Source organism: Culicoides brevitarsis, chromosome 2, assembly GCF_036172545.1.
Source record: "Culicoides brevitarsis isolate CSIRO-B50_1 chromosome 2, AGI_CSIRO_Cbre_v1, whole genome shotgun sequence".
NCBI lineage: Eukaryota > Metazoa > Arthropoda > Insecta > Diptera > Ceratopogonidae > Culicoides > Culicoides brevitarsis.
This window is the reverse complement of record NC_087086.1, coordinates 6,153,375-6,176,402: the sequence shown is the minus strand read 5'-3', so window position 1 is coordinate 6,176,402 and position 23,028 is coordinate 6,153,375. Positions and strand designations below refer to the sequence as shown.

General features: G+C 26.1%; 4 protein-coding genes across 4 annotated transcripts; 2 read left to right on the top strand and 2 right to left on the bottom strand.

The window, feature by feature from the left end:
• Positions 1-1,037: 1,037 nt before the first annotated feature.
• LOC134831773 (pyrokinin-1 receptor-like) lies at positions 1,038-5,318 on the top strand. Its single transcript, XM_063845588.1, has 6 exons — positions 1,038-1,282; positions 3,752-4,191; positions 4,249-4,626; positions 4,684-4,904; positions 4,958-5,104; positions 5,196-5,318. The coding sequence occupies exons 2-6, from the start codon at positions 3,783-3,785 to the stop codon at positions 5,202-5,204; spliced, it is 1,164 nt and encodes a 387-aa protein (XP_063701658.1). The 5' UTR covers positions 1,038-1,282; positions 3,752-3,782; the 3' UTR covers positions 5,205-5,318.
• A 2,545-nt stretch (positions 5,319-7,863) lies between these two features.
• On the bottom strand, positions 7,864-17,564 carry LOC134832855 (GTPase-activating protein skywalker). The gene is made up of 9 exons (XM_063847052.1): positions 17,302-17,564; positions 13,564-14,282; positions 12,536-12,740; positions 11,796-11,920; positions 11,395-11,735; positions 10,643-10,811; positions 8,691-8,849; positions 8,292-8,512; positions 7,864-8,226 (listed from the first exon to the last, which is right to left on the bottom strand). The coding sequence occupies exons 2-9, from the start codon at positions 13,927-13,929 to the stop codon at positions 8,085-8,087; spliced, it is 1,728 nt and encodes a 575-aa protein (XP_063703122.1). The 5' UTR covers positions 13,930-14,282; positions 17,302-17,564; the 3' UTR covers positions 7,864-8,084.
• Positions 17,565-18,975: 1,411 nt separating this feature from the next.
• Positions 18,976-19,669, top strand: LOC134830808 (bis(5'-nucleosyl)-tetraphosphatase [asymmetrical]). Its single transcript, XM_063844391.1, has 2 exons — positions 18,976-19,109; positions 19,186-19,669. The coding sequence occupies exons 1-2, from the start codon at positions 18,998-19,000 to the stop codon at positions 19,515-19,517; spliced, it is 444 nt and encodes a 147-aa protein (XP_063700461.1). The 5' UTR covers positions 18,976-18,997; the 3' UTR covers positions 19,518-19,669.
• Positions 19,670-19,691: 22 nt separating this feature from the next.
• LOC134830807 (mediator of RNA polymerase II transcription subunit 15) lies at positions 19,692-22,588 on the bottom strand. Its single transcript, XM_063844390.1, has 4 exons — positions 22,379-22,588; positions 22,138-22,277; positions 20,862-22,056; positions 19,692-20,148 (listed from the first exon to the last, which is right to left on the bottom strand). Exons 1-4 carry the CDS (start codon positions 22,441-22,443, stop codon positions 19,692-19,694), a joined length of 1,857 nt encoding a protein of 618 aa, XP_063700460.1. The 5' UTR covers positions 22,444-22,588.
• Positions 22,589-23,028: the final 440 nt, after the last annotated feature.

The following is a 23,028-nucleotide window of genomic DNA, read 5'->3' as shown; positions in this document are numbered from 1 at the left end:
TTTATACAAAAATTCGTATTGAAATTTACCTAACATTTATTTTTTCTTCAGAATTTTCAATTTATTTTCTTTTAGTTCAAGACAAGTTTCATGGGAAGACTTTTAACAAAGAGATAATTTTTTTTACAAAATTAACATTTTTTTTTTTATGGAAAGCATTGATCAGGTTCTTTTGATATTTGGAAAAAAATTATTGTAAAATACCAAAACTATTTTTTAACAAAAACTTTAAAAAATATAAAATTAAAACAAAATATTTTTTTCAATTGTTTTTATACTTAAAAATTGTTCAAAGCATAAATTTTAAATAAATAATTTAATTAATAATTTGTTTATTTTTTTAAAAATATTTTAAAATAAAAAAAATTTTAAACGATTTTGTAAAAAATTTTTTCAATAGAAAATAAAATATTAAAATTTAATTTAATAAAATTAAAAAAATATATATTAAAAAATTTTATATTTAATTAAAAATTAATAAAAAAAACAATTAATTATATTTAAATTTATTATAATTTTTTATTATATAAATATCAATTCATTATTCAAAAAAATTATCATTTATCTACTGTAAAAAGTCCATTCTCCATTCTTATCAATGTTAAAATCTCTTTTAATTACCGATAACACGAACAAACAACTCCATATTTCAGTAAAAAATCTCAAAAAACAGCTGTTGCTTTATATATTCAAATGTTGCTATTAAATTGTATAAAGAAAATTCACAACGACTCGTTCATAGTTATTATCATTAATATAGTTGTACCTACATATAGCAACTCCGTTCAATGCTAACGACTTACTGACATACACGAAGAAAAGTCGTCGTTGCGCTTTTTATCCTGACTCAAGTTTCAGTACTGAGCAGGATCTCAAACCGCGAACACTAAAAAAATAATAAAAAAAATATTATTACCGGAAAATATTAAATTATAAAAAAATTAGTCATAAAATAATATGAATTAATTTTTGTTTTTAATAATAAATTTTAAATAATAAAAAATAATTAAATTTAAAATAAATAAAATAACAACAAAAATCGTAGAATGCATAAAAAAGTGATACAAATTTAATCTTCTTGAGTGACTTGGATAAGGGAAAGATAAATGGCATAATAAATACATATAATGAGATATTTATTCCGCTTGTCATCCTCTGGAGGTAGAAACTCCCGTTACTGAAAAAAATTGACATTTAAAAGTTTTTCGTGAAAAAAAAATTTTTTTTTTAAGAAAAAGTACGTGTTGCAGTATTTTTAAGGACACAATGGTCGTTTAATGTGGTAATTATGTTATTTTTTTATTTTATCGCTTGCATTGCAAAAAAAGCCATTTATATGTATAATGTTGGATGCTTGAAAGTAATACATTTTAAATGCATGTATAATAAATTTATTATAATATATGTAATAATATATTGCAAAAATGTGTGTTGCGAAGAGCTTTTTCTCGTAAGAAAATGTTTTTCTTATCAGATTATGATATTTTTTAATTTTAACTTTGACGAAAAAAAAAATATCCGCATTCTCGGTGTTTTTTTCAAAGAGCTTTTTATTACAATAAATAACAGTCTTCGATCCGCGTATCAATATGTAATTATTGCAGTGCACAACTGGCTCAATACGTCTCAAGGTAATCTGGTAGTTGTTCAATTTATACGGACAATGAAGCTATTTTGATGAATTTTAATTGATGGTAATTTTGTTTACTGCTGTTGAGGATGCTTTCGCGTGCTGCTGCTGCTGGTAGCTGATTATTACCTCACTAATCAGCGGCATTATTGTCAATAATACACGGCGCCCGGTACGGAAATGCCGCTCAAGAAAATTATTTTTAACGTGTAGGAGTTGGGAGTTAATAAACTTTTGCAAATGTAAAAAGACTTTGACCTGAATTGGATTTCAATGTAATTAAATTTAAGGCGAGATATGTTACAAAGTCACGTTATGCATTAAGAGTTAAAGTTACAATAGTCGTAAAAATAAGTATTTTTATGTCATTATGTTGAGACATTCACTTTCTTCGAGATAACATGTAGGACGAAACAATGAAGAAAAATGTTTTATTTTTGATAATTTTAATTTTTAACTTAACTTTAAAATTTTTTAAATAATTAAATGATTTTTTTTACTGTAACTTATTTAGAAAATTAAAATTTTTAATTTAAATTAATTAATTAATTTATAATTTTTTATAAATTTATTTATTTTTTATCTTATTTTATTAATTAATAATAATTTTTAATTAAATTAATTAATAATAATTATTTAATAACTAATTATTATTTTTTTAAATGTTTCAATATTAAATTATATTTTATTATTTTAAAGTATAATTTAATTTAAGTCTTTTAAAAAAATTTTAAACTTTCGGAAAATATTTTTAAGTTTTTTTTTTCAGCAGAAAATAATCCTTCACGAAGATGGAATAAAAGACTTTAAGAAGCCTCGACCTATTTTAATTGAATGGAAAGAAATGAATTCAACTAGTTTTCATGAAAAGGAAAATTTATTTGAATTGTATTAAATGAAAATTGTGTCACAATGACTAAATTACATTGAAAGACATCTAAAGAAAACCAAACTAAAACAAAATGTGTGATAAAGAAAACGAATTCTGATTACAGACAGCAATTTAGATGAAACTAATTAACTTTTGCGTTTCCACAGAAGAAATTTGATTTTTGTAATACAAGACAAATTCTTAAAGAAATCCTTGAATGATTACACTCAACTGCGGTTTTTGTTTAAAATCAGCTCATAATTTTCACGCATAAGATATGCTTTCATTTGAACGTGAATGTATTTATGATAACAATTTTCTATTATATATTAAATATTTAACAAGGCATTTTTTTTACAACTATAAATTTCTTTAAATTAAATTCTTTCGAAAATTTATTTTAAAAATTCTAATTTAATTTAAAAATGTAATTATTAAATTTATTTATTTTTAATTTTAAAATTTTATTAAAAATTATTTTTTTTATTATTTTTTATATTTAATTATTTTTTCTAACTTATTGCTTAAATTTTACATTTTTTTAAATTAAATTTAAAAATAATTAAAATTTTATTTTGATTAAAAAAATTTATTTTTAATTATTAAATAGGTATTTAATATTTATTATTAAAAATAAATTTGATTTTATTTATTATTTTATTTAGTCTTGTTTATAAATTTAAATTATTATTAAATTTTATTTATAAAATTATTTTTTTATATGCTAAAAATTTTGTCTAACTTCGTAATTAATTATCATAATGTTTAAATTAATGATTATGATATATAAAATTTAATAAAAATTATTTTAAAAAAATTTTTTAAATTATTTAAAATTTAAAAATAAGAAAAATCGAACAATTTCAAAAATAATATTATTTTTTGTAATATTCATGGATATTATTTTTTTTTATAATTTCAACTAATTTTTATTTTTGCTCAAATTTATTTAAAAAAATTTTAAAAATTATTAAAAATTTATGAACATTCGAAATATTTTTTTTGAAATATGCATTTTATATTTTTTAAAGATTTTTTATTTTTATTCAAATATTTTTTTTAAATTAATTTTCTTTTTGCATATTTGACATTTCAATATTTTAAAAGTCATTTTCAGTAATTGCTAACCCAAGCTCTTAACTTTCTGCATCTAATTTAAAATTTCTCATAAAATCTCGAAACTTTTCAAATAAATTGTCAGAAACTTCGTAAAATCACCTTTTCCTAATACCCTTTAAATTTATTTCCAGATTTGTGTTTGTTCAAAACCAACAAAAAAACATGACGTTGCTCGGTATCGAGGAGAATTTAACGAGAGATTATCCGAGCAGCAATGAAACGCAGCAACTTTTGGAGGGCAACGAAAACAACGATGACTTGCATCCCGTTCGCGATTCGTTGGGTGTCGTTATCCCCATAACCATCATCTACTTCTTGATATTTGTGACAGGCGTAATTGGCAACATCACGACTTGCATCGTCATATCGCGCAACAAATCCATGCATACCGCCACGAATTACTACTTGTTCAGCCTGGCGATTTCGGATTTTGTGTTGCTCGTGAGCAGCGTGCCCGTGGAAATTTTCTTCATTTGGTACAAATATCCGTACGTTTTTGGCGAGACTTTTTGCATTTTGCGCGGCGTTGCGGCCGAAGCGAGTGCCAATGCGACAGTTTTGACGATACTGGGTGAGTTGCACCTGTTTTTCGCGAGTTAATGAAAATTAATGTCTTTTTTTTTCGTAGTTTTCACCATCGAACGATACATGGCAATTTGTCATCCATTTCTGTCGCATTCATTTTCGCGTCTCTCACGTTGCGTCAAGCTGATAATTTTCATTTGGTGTCTGTCGATTTTCTATGCTGTGCCGCAGGCGTTGCAATTTGGCGTCGTGAAAATTCGGCCCAACATGGAGCAATGTGTCGTCGTCAAGGTCATCATTCAGCATTCCTTCGAGCTGTCGACATTTTTGTTCTTTTTTGCACCCATGACGCTAATTACCGTTTTGTACATTTTAATTGGATTGAAACTGCGGGCCTCGACAATGAAGCGCGAAAATAGCTCCATGGAGAAACGGTACCACAACACCACGCAATCCTCCCGACGCGTTATTAAGATGCTCGGTACGACGTAATTTTATGTCTTTTTTTCGATTTTTACGACTTTTTATCTTTCCGCAGTGTGTGTCGTTGTCGCCTTCTTCCTTTGTTGGGCACCGTTTCATGCACAGCGACTAATCTATATTTATGGCACGAATAAAAATCACACAGCAAGTCATCCGATCATGTTGAAGTTGTACATTGTCATGACTTATATTTCGGGAGTTCTTTACTATTTGTCGACGTGCATCAATCCCTTTCTCTACAACATCATGAGTCGCAAGTTCAGAGAAGCATTTAAGGTACTTTCTTTGCAATTTTCTGAAAGAAATTTAATTAAATTTTTATTTTTTAGTCGGTTTTGTTTAGAAGCACTTGCAAAAAATATTTCGTTTGTCTGCCAAAAACGATCCAGAGCAAACCTGTACAATACTCGCGAGGAGCCAGCGGCAGTTTGGCTCGAGATGCAAGTCGACAAAATCAAACACTATTGAAAACTCAGGTAAATTTCTTTAAAAAAAATTTAAAAAAAAATTAATTTTAATTTTTTTTTAAAAGTTAAAAAATTTTAATATTTTTTTTTATTATTTTAGGAACGTTAATTAACAAGAAATATTTACGGAGTATGGGAAAAAGTCAATTAACAAAAATATAAATCTTTCATTAGAATACGTAAGAAAATTATAAAAAGTTTTAAACACAAAATTAAATGGACCAAAAATTCATTTTTTACTAAACGTGGTTAGCTAGAAGCTGAAAAATAAAAAAAAAATAATGTTGTAGAAAAATACAAAAAATAATTAAAACGAACAAAAGAATAAACCAAAGTTATTGTATGATGTAGATGTTTATCGTAATTAAAATATATAGTTGTTAGATTAAAATATATTTTTGATATAAATATGAAAAAAAATATATTTAAAAGTCATATGTGTGAATTAAAAAAAAATATTTTTAAGAGAGTGGTTTTGAAAAATATATATATTTAAAACAATTTAAAAAATATATTTTTTTTATCATACATGTATATGTTATTTATTGGTAGAAAAGGTAAATATTTATTAATATTTTTTATTTTATTAGATTAAATTAAATTATTTTTGAAAAATATAAATGATTACTAAAATAAGTAATATAATGAATATTAAAATTATGTTAAACAAATTTGTTTAATAATTTTAATATATTTTTTTTAATTTACAAAAAATATTTAAATAAAAAAAAAAAATTTTTTTTAATTCAAAATAAATAAATAAAATAAAATATATTTTTTTATTTAAATTTTTAAATTAATTAATTATTAAACACTTTAATTAAAAAAATATTTTTAATACATTAATTTTTTTTAAAATCAAAAAAATAAATAAAACTTAAGGTCTAAAAAATAAATTAAATTAATATTAAAAAATTAAAAAAAAAATATTAATTAAAAAATTATTTTTTTTATTCAAAAAATTAATATAAAAATAATACAAAAAAATATCATAAACAAATTAAAATAAATTGAAGTAAATAATTAAAAAAAAATTATAAAAAAAAATTATAAAAAAAAAAATTAAAAAATAATTTAAAAAAAAAATAATTTTAATAAACTTACCATCAGCATACTTTTATCAATTAATCAATTAATTAATTAAAAAAATTCAAACTTTCATTTTCAACTTGTTTTTAATTTATCATCATCACTTTCCTTTCATATAATAATTTTTTTCCATATTTCCTTTCATAAATAATTGTTTTTTTTTTCATCTTTGCAATAATAATAATAATTAATAATAATCCAACTTTTTTAAACATTATTTTTTTTAATAGTAATAATCATCACCTATACAATGCTAACAAATACGTACAATATTTTTTAATTATTTATTTTTATCTGCGTATTAAAAACTATCATTTATTAACATATCTAACATAATAATCAGTTGAACAAAGCAACGTTTATTTTTTTTATTTAATATTTAAGTTTAACAAATCACAATTTATAACTTTTTTTTAATGAAAATCTCTCAAATAATTTTTTAACAATTTTTTTTAGTAGTAAATAATTTTTTTACACAGTACAGAATTTTTTAAAATTAATTAAATTTAATATTTTTTTATTTGGAAAAGAGAAGATGAGAATTTCGAACAAGGAACATTAATACGGGCAGCGGGACAACTACAGCAATTTAACATGTTTCAACATCAATCTAAATATTTTTTTTTTAGTTTTTTAATTATAATTTTTTTTCTTGTATATGAAATGTCAGGATATATAATTTAATTTAATTAATATAATTTATTGCAACACATGAATGACAACAAATTTGATTGATTTTTTGCAGGTGATTGCTATTAAATTTTTTATCATAATGTAAAAGTTTGGTCGAAAATTTATTGTTCATCAAAGATATGGATGATTTTTAATTAATTATAAATTTTCACATCAAAATGGAACTACGAACTACAAATTACTACTCATAATGTGTGCTTTTCAGGCGGATACAGTTAACAGACTACACTACAGTAAAAGTGTTTTTTTTTATTAAATATATATTTTTTTGAACAATTATTATCATTGGTTGATTGATTCGTCGAATTTTTTATTGCGTAGAATATTTTAGAGAGAGAGGAAGAAACCGAGGACAGGATTTCTACACGAAAATTCTCATTTTTTATTTTTTTTTAATTTTGCGTGCAAAAGCAACGATGATTGTTTTTAAGCACTTAAATATTTTTTTTTACCAATTTTAATTAATTTATAGACAATGAACGAGCCTTGTTTTTTTTTTTTTTTTTTTTAATCTCTAAATATGTGCTAAATATTCTAAAAAAAAGAGACTAGATCGAAAAATAACTGTACGAAAAAATTTGCACTTAACGTGCTTGCATGTACTGTGCCGAAAAAAAAAAATAATTAATAAAGTTTCGTTGTAAGAAGGAAAAAAATAACAAAATTAACAAATATTTACAAAAAAAAAATTAAAGTGAATTTTTCTATAAATAAATACTGTAACGGCTTAATTTTAGTCAAAATTTAATTAATTGGAACGAATTTTAATTAATCTCGTAATTTACGTATCGTTCATTTTTTTTTCAAATTTTTTTTAAGAAAGTATTTTTTTTAAGAAGACGACTTTGGTATAACAGTAAAAATCATCGTATTAAAAAAAAAAATAAATTTTACGAAGATTTTTTTTTTCTAATTTTTTTGCACATTTTTTTACATATTTTTTTAAAGCACAACGTCGATGTTACTTTTTGTGTGTTTGTTCAATGAAATACTAAATAAAATTATTTTTTCCTTTCAAAATTATAATAATTCATTTTTTGTTCGTTTAAGCTTTGATTATGTTACATCTTTAAATTAATTAATAATTTTAATCCTAATTAATGTTTGTAAAAACAAAAAAAAAATAATAATAACGAAGTAAATGTTTTTGTTCCTTTGATTATATTTTGGCTCTCTTTCGTGCTTACGCTCAATTTTTTTTAGCAATTTACGCACCAATGAATCCATAAACCTCCAACACGCGTATTTCAAAGTCGCCGGATGCACACAACGGGGGATTGTTAAATGTCTTGCAACTGTCTGTCTTGCCAAAGCGGATATTTTCATCCATCCAAATTGCTTGTCCCTCACTAAAATTTAAAATTTTACGTAAAAATTTATTTTTTTTCAAAAAATTTTAAAAATTAAGGCTTACCCTCCGCCAACTGTGATCATTTTGGAATCTGCTGCCATGAATAATTCGGATCCGTGGCCCAAATTTTGATCGCCTTCGATGCCTACCCAAGGATATTTCGCTCGTTCGGGGTAAAGGGAGAAGAGGAAAGTCTCGCCGGTACCAAAATAAGCTTGACGTTGCCCGCGATCGTCTTTTAAGTTGCGTTCGTACCATCGTGAGGAACAGTATGCTCCAAATACCTTCAATTAAAAAAAATTTATTAAGAATTTTGGTGAAAAAAAAAAATTTTTTTAAAGAAAATTTCAAAATTTTTTAAGAATTTAATTTTTTTAATATTTTTTCATCAACTTTAAAAAAATAAATTAAACAAAAACCTTGAATTTCCATAAAAACCTTGATCAAAATCACAAAACTCACTTCATTATTGCACGTTTTAATCATAAGTAACGTTGGTTCGTGTTGTTCTACGCGTACATAGAACGTCGTTAAGGAACATCCATGCTCCTCCGTTGTGTATAACAGGACTGGCTGATACATCGTTATCCGCACGGGTAGCCAAGACCAAAGTGTGAAGAGCTGTTGTTATTAAAAAATAAAAAAATTATTAAAAAATTCTTAAAAATTAAAAGAAATTATTGAAAACCAAACGACACAACAAAAAAAAAACACATTTTTACGTTAAAAAAAATTAAAAAGACACAAAATTCATGCTAAAGTTAAGAGGTTTATCCGAAAAAATAAGAAAATGATGATAATGAGTGATGAAAATATCCATCAAAAGTTGCAAATCTATGGGTTTTCTATAAAAATAAAAATTTTTCTTGAAATAAAATAAATAATTTTTTTTAAGGAAAGTTCATAAAAATTTTTAACAAGTATCACAATTTTTAGAATTTTTTTTTTACATTTTTAAATTTAAAATAAATTGAAATACATAACTCATTTGATAAGAAAAAATTTCAAAGTATAATTTTTCAAAAAATTTTTGACATTTGTCATAGTTTGACGTTTGAAAATTTGACAAATGTCACCTTTTTAAGTAAAATTATTTTTTTTTTAATTTAATTTAAATTTTTTTTTTCAAAAAACTTTTGTGTTATAAAAACTGACATTTTTTTGAAATTTTTGACAGCTGTCAAATATTTTTTAACTGTCAAAATTATGACATCTGTCAAATTTTCAGCTAAAATATAATTTTTCGAAATTTAAAATAAACTTACATGATATTTTTGCTATTTATGACTTCAAAAATTTATATTTTAAGAAAAATTTTGACAGCTGTCATTTTTTTGACATTTAAAAATTTAACATATCTCAGAATTTTTCGATAAAATATCAAAATTTAAACATTTTTAAGAAGATTTGATGAAAATTTTGTCTCATTAAAACCCAAAACTATACAAAAAAATTAAATTTTCTTTAACTTTTGACACTTGTCATCTGTCAAAATTATTATGAACTTGAAAATCAAAAGAAAAATCAACTAAAAAGTGATTTCTATCTAAAATCATGCTACTTTTGGAGAAAAACTTTCAATAATTTTCAACATTTTTCGTTTAAACTTACATCATCATGATCAAGAATATTGCTTTTAAGACTTTGAATTGGATAAACACCCATTGATAATACACGTGCATCGGGTGAATGTGCACCCTAATGTTAGTTTTTCATTCAAATTATTGTTAAAAGTTGGTTTAAAGCAAAAAATTTTCCATTTATGTTAATTTTTTAAAAGGCAGCAGGAAAAAAAGAAAAAAAAAACAAAATTTTATGACAATGAGAATAATTTATGTTAGTTTTCTTATTAAATTTTCAAAGTAAAGTGCATGCTATGTTTTTCCTTATTATTTTTTTTTTCATGGATAGATGGAAGGTGACACTCAAGGGAAGGCAAGAAGAGAAAAATACTTAAGAGGCGAACGACACAAATATCGGTTAATTAAGTTTTTATATTTTTTATAAGGAAAAGCGGGGTAAGATGATATTTTTTCTATGATAACATTTTATTTTTTTTTTTAGTTCAAAAGGTCACAAGTGTCAGTCACGGGTTAATTGATTATTTTTATTTATTATTTATTTGATGACTTGAATGACGTGAACGGGAGTTTATTTAATAGACACTCAAAAAATAAACGAAAATCTATTTTTTTTTGTTTTTTCCCATCATTACCATTTGTCTGCACGTGTCGGACGGTATTTTCTGTAGAATGTGAGAGTCCCACGAGAATAAAAAAAATATGTGAAAAAAATAAGAAATTTCGTTCGTTAGTGACACACTGCTCTATAAGAAGTTTTGCGCAGATCCGTAACCAGAAAATTCGACGAAATTGAAGAAAAATTTAAAAAAAATTTTTTTGGAAGAGACTTACCTCTCTTATCGTTAATGTGTGCGACATCATTTGTATGTTAAGTTGGGATTGACTTGTGGGCAAATTATCACTAGAACGCGATCGAACTAATTGCTTGGGACCCCCGAGAACTGATTTACTTTTCAATAACATTTCAGTCTTAATGAACACTCGTGAAATATATGATGAACTGGAAAAAAATATTTAAAAAAAAAATTAATTAAAAAATTTTTGACAATTAAAATTTAAAAAAAAAATTAAATTTTTAGTTAAATTAATTTTTTATATAAAATTAAATAATTATATAAATAATTATCTAATTAAAATTTAACATATTTTTTTATTTAATTTTTTTTTTAAATTTTTAATTATATTTTTTCATTTTTCTTAAAAAATCTTATAATTAATTTTAACTAAAATTTTATATTTTTTAAAATTATTTTTTTTAATAATTAATTAATTTAATTTTATTTAAATTATTTAAATTAAATATTTAATTATTTAATTTTTTTTATTTATTTTTTATAAATTTAATTTTTTTCATCATTTTTAAAAAAATTTAATCCTAAAAATTTTATTCATTAAAATTAATTTTATTTTTTCAATTTTTAACTAAAAATTTTTTTTTTTTTAAATTTAAATTTTTTTTTGATATTTTATGTTTTTTATTAAAGTAATAATTATTTAATAATTTTTAATAAAAATTTAAAATTTTCTGATAAAAAAAAATAAATTCGTTAAAAATAAAATTTTCAAAATAAAAAAAATCTTACCTTAAATTTCGTATGCTAAAAGCGGTTCGCAGCAGCTTCGTCGGCGTAACTGGGATATTTTTGCAGAATTTCGGTATGGCATTGTCAATGTCATTTTTCACAGAGTCCGTGCTCCATTCCGCCGTGCTATTTGTCGCCGCAGACGAATGCTTGTTGAAGAGAATGAGAATCGCGAGCGCTACACGATAAAACACTTTGATGCCTTCGTGCAGGAAGCAATCCATGACTCTGACTAGATGGGGAAACGGTAAACTACTCAAAATCCACCACATCCAATCGGTAAAGAGACGCTCGAATTTCTGGCCCGTACACAGTCGGGACAAATACATTATGGCGGGTTTCTGTGAAAAAATGGGAAATTTTTGTTGAAAGTTTTTGAGGGAAAAATGAGAAAAACTCACTGCATGTTTCTTTGATATTTGCATAACAGTCTTCCATGTTACTTCAAACAGTAATTTTGTCTGTGTGATGAATACTTTTTCTTTAGCTGCTACTAAACTGGCTAGACAATGATAACACTCTTCCTCTGTGGGGAAATAAAGAAGATAATGAATTTTATTCAATTTTTTTGCTGTCATAGAAAAAAATATTATTAAAAAAAATGTGAGAAAATTTTCTTTCTATTAAATTATTTTTTTTCATTTTAAACAATTTTAAACTCTTTTTCATATGAAAAAAATTATTATTTTTTAACTCTTCAAAGAAATGAAATAAAAATTAGAATTTCTTAAAAAATTTTTGTTTTAAATATTTTCGAATTTTTCTTACAATAATTTTTATTTTAATTAAAATTTAAAAAAAAAAAATTATTTTTTTTGATAAATTTTCGAAATTAGAAGTTTTATTTTTTTTATCTCAACAATTTATTTTTAGATTTTTCTTTATATTTTTTAAAAGAAAATTTAAAATTTTGATAAAAAAAATTATTTTACTCATAAATGTCACAATAAGTTCTTTGAACTCATAAAATCAGTTCAAATCGTGCAAAAAATCGATTTTGTCGAGGTTCATTGCTCCATTAGCGTTCAATAAATCCACTAAACGAGTTCAATCGAATAAATTTATCATCTTTCATTATCTCTCGTTTGCTCACGTACAAAGTAGCTGTCAATGGCAATAAAGCACGAGAAAATCCACTCACCTGACATGTAATGCAATAAAATCGCCGTTATGGGATACAGCGATGGACTGTACGTGATGTCGGGACATGCATAGCCGAGTACACTAACAACGCGATCAGCCACCGCGCGTCCTTTCTTGTTGAGGAAATACGGGAGACAATGCGTCGAATCGACAAATGGCGGCAACATTATTGGCTTTTCTGGAAGTTCTGTGGTACCGAAGACCTGAAAATGAAAAAAGTTTTTAATTAATTAATTATGAAAATTTTTATTTTTAAATATTTTTAAAAATAATTATAAATTAATTTTAATTAAATTTTGAATTTAAATATTTTTTTATTTATAAGAATCAATTAAAAAATTTAATATTTTTTTTAATTTAAAAAAAAAATTAATAATTAAAAAAATGTAAAATAATTTAAATTATGTACCTTTAAAAAGATTATTAAAATTAAAAAGAAATTTTAATTTGATTTAAAAAATATATTTTAAAAATTTTTTAATTTATTTTTTCTTTTTAAATTTTAAAATATTTTTTTTTATTTTATAAAATTAATTTATTAATTCTAAAAAAATTAATTAAATTAAATAATTTAAAAATTAAATTATTTTTTAAAAAAATATTAAAATTAAAAATTATAAAAAAAGTAAAAATTCTATTTAAATAAAAATTAAAAATCATATTTGAATTATTTTTTAATTTTAAAATACATATATTGTTTTATTTTAAAAATCTATTTAATTCATATTAATAATTTTTTAATAAAAAAAAATAATTCTTAATTTTTAAAAAATAATTTTATATTGAAAAATAATTTTAATTTAATTTATTTACAATTTGTATTAAAAAAATATTTATTTATTTTTTAAAGTTTAATTTGAATTATTTTTTCATCTAGAATAATTTTTAAAAAATTTAATTAATTTAATATTATTATTTAATTCATAATAATTTATTATTATTTTTTTTAATAATTGAATAATTTAATTTTTTTTTTCAATATTTTTAGATTTCCAAAGCGAATTTTGTAGCAAAAAAAGTTCTTACCTGATTAACCATATCCCAATAAAACCCATCGAGCATACTTTTGCCAACCTGATGCTGCGCACACAAAATCGGCCACAACTGAGATCGTATCGAGGAATTTATCGGCCAATTATTTTCGCGAATGATAATTTTAACGTCGCGTTTCTTGCCCTGCTGCAGCGTCTGTTGCACCTCGAGAAACGTCTTCAGATGGATTTTCTTCGATGGCGACGTAATTGCCGAGGCATTTGTTGCTGCGCCAAGCGCTTCGGCACCCAACGACGCTATCTTCGATGTATCAACGTGCGGCGCAAAGGCATCGTAGATGTCGGACATCTCCTCGATCGCACTCAACATTTCGCCATTCCCGCCATTGTTGATGGGCATTTTTCTCCGATGTCGCTTCTGACTGTAATACTTTCGACTGTACCGCAAGAGTAACGCACCGCGGCTTAATGGTTGCTGATTTTTGTGTATTTTGATGGATTGCAAGGGAACCTTGTCAACTACTTTTTTTTTGTTTTTTTTTTAAGATGACTAGATCAAGTTTCAATTTTTTTTTTGTTCAACAAATTCGATTTTTTTCGAACCGGCAGTTTTTTTTTGAGTTCCTTAACGTTTAAAAATTACGAGTGAGATGAGTAATTTACATCGCGATCGATTTTCTGTATCTTTTCTTGGCGGAAATATTAATTTTTGCGTTTTGAGGAAAGCAATTAAGCTAATCGATTTTGCGGCATCTGCAAGATAAACATTTATTAGAAATTATTTCAATCGTCAAAAGCACTCTAAAAATATTATTTTTTTTATTTTTGGTCATCATTAATGGAGACGTCGGGTTTTTTACTCCGAGCTGCTCTGGAATGCGAAATTTTATCAAAATAGTAGCAAACACGCGTGCAGCGAGTTTATAAATAGAATCATGTTGCGCGCGGGCAAAACAACAAAATAATTTTTGTTTTTATTATATCTACAAAAAAAAAATATTATTCATATCAAAGATAAAAGTAGACAACAAAGAGTAAACAATTTATTTATGATTTTTTTTTTTTGCACAAACACTTTTAATGTGTTCACGAAAAAAAAATAAAGCCGGATCGATTGTGCACACGTTTGTTGTGTAAAAAGAGCGGTTTGATAGTCTTGCCAGTAGTCAAAGCCAATTGAGAATAAAAGATAAGAAAAGTAAACTTTTGATATGAAAGTCTCATTAATGAGTACATTTCGTATACTACATAACTTCTCTGCTATAAAATGTTATAAAATTACACAAAGTTTGGTCTATAAATAAGATATAGACCTAAATGAGGCAGAAAATTTCCTTTGAAGAATGGCTTTTGTAAAAAGGGGTTATTAAGAAATTTACTCTAATTAGTATTTTTTTCATAAAGAAATTATTTTTTCTTGTATTTTGAATAAATTTTTTTTACCATTATTGAAGTTTCTCAAGTTGGCTTTTTAAAAAATTTAAATTTTTAACAAATTTTTGTATTTATTTTTATTTTTGTTTTCACTTTTTAAAATTTTAATTTTTTAACTTTTTAAAAAAAAAAATTAGAAAATATTTTTAAAAAAATCAAAATAAAATAATTATTTAATAAAAATTTCATAAATTACATTTTTATGCAATTTTCACTTTAAAACTTAAAAAATTTATAATTTTCACAATTTTAATTAAAAATTATTTTTTTTTAATTTTTAAGTTAGTTTTTTTTGCTTCACTTGTTTAATTTCGTTTTTCGTAAATATTACTTTTTAAATATTAATTTTTCGTACTTTTTTTATTTTTCACTTTATAAAATTAATTTTTATTTATTTATTTTTTTTATTCTTTACGAATTTATTAATAATTTTTTTTTACTTTTTTCACAAATTTATTTTTTTATTCATAGAAATTTTCACATTATTCTCTGAAAAATTATTTTTAATTAATTATTTAATAATAATTACTAATAAATTATTTTTATTTTTTAAAATGCAAAATAATTTTAAAAAAAACGTGATTTTTTTTTTCAATAAAACTCTTAATTTTGCATAAATTAAAATTTATTTAATTAATTAAATTAAAAAATAAAATAAATGTAATTTAAAACTTGAATAAGCGAAAAGCGATTTTCAAATTTCAAATGAATTTTTTTGATTAAATATTTAACTTCTTAAATATTATTATTATTTTTTTATTTTTTACTTTCTAACATTTTATGTCATTATCAAAAATTAATGTTTTTTTTAACAAATATTTCGAATTAAAAAAATTAAATTTTTAGCAATTTAAAAAAAAATTAATTAAAAATTTAAAAAAAAAAATAAAAGTTTTAATTTTTTCACTCAAAATTACAAAAATTAGATAAATTAATTTAATAAAAAAAAATTCGAAAAATTAAAAATAAATTTTTGTTCACCCTTTTCAAATAAAAACAAAAAAATTTGCCTCCTTCATATTAGAACAATATTTAATAATTATATTCATTGTGCGATTTCGTACTTTTTTTTGTTTGTTCGAACATTTATGATGATAAAAAATGTGTTAAATGTCTCAAATGAAGAAATTTGTTTAAACTATCTTTTAGAGACACTCTTGTAACAAAAATTTGTGACGAAGTAAGGCAGTAGCTTTCATAAAATTTTTATCTCGGAATATCATATGATTTTTTTTTTCGTTGCTTCTCCTCGCTTCGAATCACAGATGGCTCACGAAAGAAAAAAATTAATCTAGATGAACCATAAAATTAACGCAAGTGACACACTGTCTGCATATCAATCAATGAAGCAATGAAGCATCGACCGAAATTAATTCTCGCTATCTATCTTGCGATACACAAACAACAACAACAACAACAGATACAAAGTCAATCAAAGTCGCACAGATAAGATTCGTTCGGCGTAGCGAATTGGCTCATGTGGAGTTAAAAATTTACGTGAAACGCTCGTCGTTGTATTTCCTCTTGGCAACTCTATGAAATTTCTTCCATGTGGGAGATTATTTAGTTTTTCTGATAAAAAAAAAAAATTAAAAAAATATTCAATTATTCAACCCCATTTTTTGTTGCGATGTTCAGCAATTGAAATAAAAAAAAATTATTCGAACAAAAAAAAATTATAAAAAAACTTGAAACATTAAAAAAACAACATCACGTGATGATGAGAAAATTGTACATTTATGTACGAACAACGGGCGGAGGCGCAGATGAGAGCAATTCGGGCGAGAAATATTCGGAATATGACATTGAATCGCGCGATGATTGAAGACGAAATTCCCCCAAGAATGTGTCTCACCTGTTTTTCGTCGTGTTCGCGTGTGTGTGTGTGCCCGTGTGCGCGTTGTTTATTTATTATTTATTACACAACTTTCTGTTTACACTTTTTTTCACACTAATTCCGGCTGTGCACGATCAAAAGTGCAAAAATGCAAAAATCTTGTCTGCCTGTCTCGCGCTGCGAAATTGAGTGACAGCGTCTTTCGCTCTCTCTCGGCAAAATCTTATAAGAAAATTTCAAATTTCCTTCGAAAATTAATCATTTTCGTCGTTTACGTGAGAAATTGCACATTTCGACACGGGGATTTTGCTACGACGATTGATTCATTGAATAATTCGACGAATTATCGAGGAGCTCAAGTAATTTACAATTAAAAAAAAAAACTAAAAATAAATAATTTTGTCATCGGGATGGCATTCCTCGCGTTATTTACTCGCGACAACAACCGCAACGTCACGAAATTTGATGACCAAAGCACTTCACTTTCACGGCAAAACTCACCCTCGAGATTTCCTTAAGTTAATTTGCTCGTGAAAAAAAAAATTTTTTTTTCTTGATTATTTTTCTCTCGGTGCTGCTAAAAACTCTTGAGTGAGCGTAAATTTTTTCTTTTACTCGTCTTTGCCACCGTTTAAGAGACTTTTACACATTTGTCGCGATCTGCTGTGCACTTCCGTCGGTCACTTTCATTGAATGCACGCGTTCTGGGCACTTGAATTTTCCGATTTTCGCACGATTGGGGGATAAATAATTTTTCCTTTGCAAAAAATCGATTCAGACTGTCTGCTTGTTTATTTCGACACTTTCATTCGTCTCAAAACTTGAATTGGCGTGATGGCAAAAAATTAAATTTTAGTACTCCTCATGAAATGATAAGAAAAAAATTATTAATTTTTAAGTTTTTAAGAATTTTTGAAGAAAAATTTAAGAAATCAAAAGAAAATTTTTTAAAAAATAATTCTAAAATGTAAAAAATTTAATGTCTCAAAAAATTTAAATGAATGGCAAGCCTAATATTTTTGACAGTAAAACAGTGCCGTGAAGAGAAGTTTAACAATATGGGGCAAAATTTTTGAAAAAATTTGTTGAAAATATTTTTTTGGAGTTTTTTAGATCTTGATCATTAACTTTAGCTTTTGATTGCTAAATTTTGATATTCGGAGAGAAAATTAAAATTTTTGAAATTATATTTTTCAAGAATTAATAAATTATTTTTAAAAATTTGTTAAAAATACAATTTTATAAATGCGCAAAATTTCAATGCAAATTTTTTTGAGCTCTAATTTTTTTTTAAATTTCTAATTAATGGAGCATCTTATTTAAAAATTACAAACCGAATATCAATTTAATTTTTTTTTTTGAAAAAATTAAACTTTCAAATTTTTGAAAGTCTTTCATCTTTTTGAAGGTCTTTCATCATTTTCCAATCTTTCGTTTTTGATATGTAACTTTGGTGAATATTTTCAGCTTTATTTTAAATTTTTATTTTTTAAGTCAAAAATCAAAATTATTTGACTTAAGACTTAAGTTTAAGTATAAGTTGCTAAAGTTTAACTTAAGTCGAATTAATTGACATAAAAATTCACAAAATTAAAAAAAATTCTAAAAAAAAACTTTGTTCTCGAAATTCGATTGAAAAACTAAAAAAATATTTGACTTTTAATTTATTTCAATCTTTTTGACTTAAGTTTATTAATCCTTAAAAATATATTTTGAAAATTTAAGTTTTTTTTAAGTTTGAGTTCAAGTCACATAAATTTTGTAAAATTAAATTAAATTCAAAAATTTCAATTTTTTCAAAAATTAAATAATTTTTAAAAACATTAATATAAAAATTCCAAAATATTTATTTTTTTAATTTTTTATTAAAAAAAATAATTTTCAAAATAAATTCAAAAATTTTTATTGAAATGACTTTAAAAAAAATTAAAAAAAAAAAAATTTAAAAGTCATTGACCTTCAGTTAACAACACTGAGATACTCAAAAATTATTTTTTTTTTCAATTTCTGATAAGAATTTAATCATCTGATAATTTTAAAGGGCCCAATTTCCCCTTTCGTGCCCCTTTTTATCGAAACACGTTAAACGGCTCTGTTGTTTCGACTCGACGACTCGAGTTAATTTTGTTGCATATTTATTTAATTTTATTGGTTTTGTTCCTCATTTCACGACAGTTCCTTCACAACAAAGACACAAATGGCTGCAAAGCGAGCTGCGGGTTTCGTCATTCTGCGAAAACTCAACGACCACATCGAGTATTTGATGCTAAAAGCGAGCTATGGCGATCACCATTGGACACCGCCAAAAGGTAATTGGCCTCGTGATTTTAATTAAATTTGCGCCGCATGACGCAAAACAAAAAAACCTGAACATGTTCGTTGAAGGTCACGTGGATCCGGGCGAAGACGATATGGCGACGGCGCTGCGTGAAACGCACGAAGAGTCGGGCTTCACGGAACAAGATTTGATCATTTTTCCGAATATCACGAAGACACTCGATTACCGGGTCAAGAACAAGGACAAGTCTGTGGTTTATTGGCTCGCCGAGTTGCGCGACGTCACGAAAGCCGTAACGCTCTCCGAGGAACACGAAGACCTCAAATGGGTGTCGAAGGAAGATATCGTCGATTTGTGCGGCTACGAGGATTTCGGAGACATGATTGAGGAATTTCACGCCAAATACCTCGATGAACTCGAAAAATTGTATTCTTCGTGATTTATTGAGTTTTTTTTATTTCTTATTTTTATTATCGTTTGATAACAAACCATTTTTTTATTTCTTTATTAATTGTATAAGCTTAACCATGATTCAAAAAAGTGTCGCCAAGTGACAAAAAAAGACAAAATAGATGAAAAAATGTTTTTAATGCCAATCCCTGATGATTTTTTTTTAAACATTCATAATGACACCAACTTGTGTCGGAGCAACCAATTTCGGGGCACAAGCTTGACGCAATGCCATTTCCCACGTATCGAGTAACTGAGAAAGTGTAAAAATTTTCGGAAGTTTTAGAATTCGAGCAGTTAAGGCTTGTTGAACGGTTTTTAGGAAATCTGTTCCTTCGTATTCGCTCTCGACGAAGCATTCGGGCGACGATTTCGGGTAATCGCGAGGAATAGTGACGTTAATTGGCGGCACACACGGCAAATGTTTGTCATCTAACCAGCAAATGAGCTTGACACTCTTGCTTCCGGCACAGGCAGCGGGATCGAGAGTGATTTTGAACTTGGAATCCAAACGGGCGATTTCTCCTTGTAAGATGTGAGAGATTTCGGGACCAGATTCTTCATTTTGCGTGTCTTCTTCGAGCTTCATGCGTTTGAGACGAGATGGAAGGGGAATTGTTCTGAAAGAGAAAATTAAAATTTTATTTAAATTTGATGATTTTTATGAAAATTTTAAAAAAATTTTAGTTTTTGAGAGAATTTTCGTTTAGAAAAAAAATTAGTTTTGATGAAATTTCAAAATAATAAAATTTAAAAACTAGAAAATTATTAAATTTGTTATAAAATTTCAACTTTTGCCGTAAATTTTTTCAAAAAAATAAATAAATAATTTTTTTCTCAAAAATTAAATTTTGAAGAAATTATTTTTTTAAATAAAAAAATAAACAGTTTTCATCGAACAAATTTTTGTTTAAAAAGTCAGTTTCTTATGACAAATTTTATTTAAAAAATTTTTTTGATCAAATTTTGTTTATATTTTTAATTAAATTTATTTAATTTTTTTTTTCAAATATTTTCTCAAAAAATTCAAAATTAAAAAAAATTATTTAAAATTTACTTTTAATTTAAATCTTTGAGATTTTATGTTCAAACTTAAAAAAATCTGCAAAAAAATTTTTTTTTTCAATTTTCTAATGAAATTTTAGTTATAATTTTTGTTCAAAAAAAAATTATTCTGATCCTTGGTATTTAAAAAAAAACAAAAAACAATTTTAATGAAAATTTTTGTTCAATTGAACAATTAATTTTTCAGCAAAATTTTTCAAAAATAATTTTTTTCCCAAATTTTGTGAAAAAATTAAATTTTATTTCAAAAAATATAAAAAAAACTTACTTGATATCGGATCCAAAAAGTGATTCCAAGCAAGGACGAAACGTTCGTTGAAGCGTATGATTCGCCAATGGAGTTTGCATATTCGCACTTATGGCTTCCAACAACGGATTATTGATCGTATGTTCCTTAAATGCCCCCAATTGATTCTCCAAAGCAGTTTCGCACTTCAACAGCGTCTCCAACGGTATCCGACTATTGGGATTCGACAAAATTTCGAGTAATTTCTTCATTTTTTGCAAACGATCTCCATCATCGTTGCCCATTCGAGTAATCATCCGCTTCAAGGGCTCAATATATTTCGTCAATTGTCGATATTTCTCGCGATAAAGTTGCTCATCGTGCGGATTTAAGGGACTTGGCGCTGTTTCTCCGGGTCTCATTGGCGTATTCAACGGTTGCGATGGCGACGGCGTGATAATTTGCGGTCTATTCATCATTCCCTGCGGATTTGGAGACGCAACCATTGCTGGCGACGGTATCATTCCTTGCTGCGACATCGGATTAATTGGCGAAGGAACGCCTGGCGTACGTGCCATATTCGGATTCATCATCATGGGGTTCATTTGACCTTGACTTGCTGCCATTTGCTGTTGTTGTTGTTGCATCATCGCGGGATTCATGCCTCCCGGGACAGGTTGTCGCATCGAAACCATTCCTCCGGGATTCATTCCGCCCATTTGCGATGCCATTTGGGGATTCATCATTTGTCCGCCGGCGCCTGCGTGTTGCATTTGACCTTGAGGACCCATTCCTTGATTCATAACGCCCATCATTTGACCTTGATGCTGTTGTTGTTGCTGCTGCATATTCATCGTCATGTTTCCGCCGCTCATTTGACCAACAGCTCCCGGCATAACGGGTCTCTGTTGTTGCATTCCGACCATTTGGGGATTCATTCCTTGCATTGGGCGTTGTTGCGTAAGCGATTGAAGCAAATTCGATGGCGGTTGTTGCTGATTTTGTTGCTGCTGCTGCTGCGGAACGCCTCCCATCATGTTTGGCGGACCCGGAGGACCTCGAGTGCCTTGCGTCGCGAGTGTTTGTAACGCGTTGATGGGATCTTGCATGCCTCCCATGTTGCCAGGTGCTTGTTGCTGCGGATTTGGCGCTTGCTGATTCGTCATTTGTTGCGTCGGATCTTGCGCATTCGGATTTTGACCCGTTTGCTGCTGATTTTGAGCGCCTTTCGACTTGTCTACGTGCGAAAATGGCGAAACAAAGGAAAAAATAGTCATCTAACGTCACAAAAAACAAGACAGATGACGATGATACTCACTCATTTCGCGGACATGCAAGATAAGACGTGCCACATAGCTGAGGTACTCATCTTTCGTGCGCGACTTTTGGTACACATGATTCTCCATATCGATGCTATTCTTCGCCGATGTCATGCCCGATTGGACAATGGCTTCGTTTCTGCCGAAAATGAGAAATGAAAAAAATCGAGAGATAAGGAAAGTGATTCATCAAGCCGGAGACACATTTCACTTTGTTTAGAAAAATTTGCATAGACTTACATTTTATTTACGACACTCGTACGAAAGTTTGGAGTTCTCCAAGTATTTTCTTGTTCTCCGCTCATTTTTTACGCTGTTCGATAAAAATCTAATACTTTCAACTCAAATACTGATAATTCTTTTGTAGATTTTTGCTATTTTTAACCTTAAATACGGAATATTTCCTTCAAAATTTATTAAATTCAGGGAAATCAACAAATTTTTTGATAATGGCGATTTTTTTTGGTTTATAAGACGAATGAAATTGATAAACTTATTTTTTTCGGAGGAAAACAGTAGAAAATTATTCAAAACATTCAGGCCTTTTCAAATTTAACTTTTGATTTTTTATACCCCTAAAAATTTTAATTTTCATATCTTTCAATTTTTGAGCTTAAGACTTTCAAAATGAAAATTCCGTATTTTTTACGTATTTTTTATTTGTGAATATTCAAGCTTAAGAACCATCCAAAAGACATCCAAAGGCATTTTTCATAACTTTTGTTCAATTTCATTTTTTACGTATTTTTATTTTTCAATTTTCAAGCTTGAGAACCATCCAAAAGACATCCAAAGGCATTTTCTATAACTTTTCTAAAGCTTATAAACCATCAAATGGGCTCTAAAAATGAAAATTACGTATTTTTTACGTATTTTTTATTTTTCAATTT

Bases quoted from the DNA above. Each gene is read 5' to 3' on its own strand.
- LOC134831773 (XM_063845588.1), top strand. From the start codon at position 3,783: ATGACGTTGCTCGGTATCGAGGAGAATTTAACGAGAGATTATCCGAGC. The intron at 4,192-4,248 runs GTGAGTTGCACC...TTTTTTTCGTAG, and splicing joins GACAGTTTTGACGATACTGG to TTTTCACCATCGAACGATAC. The intron at 4,905-4,957 runs GTACTTTCTTTG...TTTATTTTTTAG, and splicing joins AGTTCAGAGAAGCATTTAAG to TCGGTTTTGTTTAGAAGCAC.
- LOC134832855 (XM_063847052.1), bottom strand. From the start codon at position 13,929: ATGCCCATCAACAATGGCGGGAATGGCGAAATGTTGAGTGCGATCGAG. The intron at 12,741-13,563 runs GTAAGAACTTTT...TTTCATTTTCAG, and splicing joins ATTGGGATATGGTTAATCAG to GTCTTCGGTACCACAGAACT. The intron at 8,513-8,690 runs GTGAGTTTTGTG...TTTTAATTGAAG, and splicing joins TTAAAACGTGCAATAATGAA to GTATTTGGAGCATACTGTTC.
- LOC134830808 (XM_063844391.1), top strand. From the start codon at position 18,998: ATGGCTGCAAAGCGAGCTGCGGGTTTCGTCATTCTGCGAAAACTCAAC. The intron at 19,110-19,185 runs GTAATTGGCCTC...TGTTCGTTGAAG, and splicing joins CCATTGGACACCGCCAAAAG to GTCACGTGGATCCGGGCGAA.
- LOC134830807 (XM_063844390.1), bottom strand. From the start codon at position 22,443: ATGAGCGGAGAACAAGAAAATACTTGGAGAACTCCAAACTTTCGTACG. The intron at 22,057-22,137 runs GTGAGTATCATC...TTTCGCACGTAG, and splicing joins CTTGCATGTCCGCGAAATGA to ACAAGTCGAAAGGCGCTCAA. The intron at 20,149-20,861 runs GTAAGTTTTTTT...TTTCTCTTTCAG, and splicing joins CTTTTTGGATCCGATATCAA to AACAATTCCCCTTCCATCTC.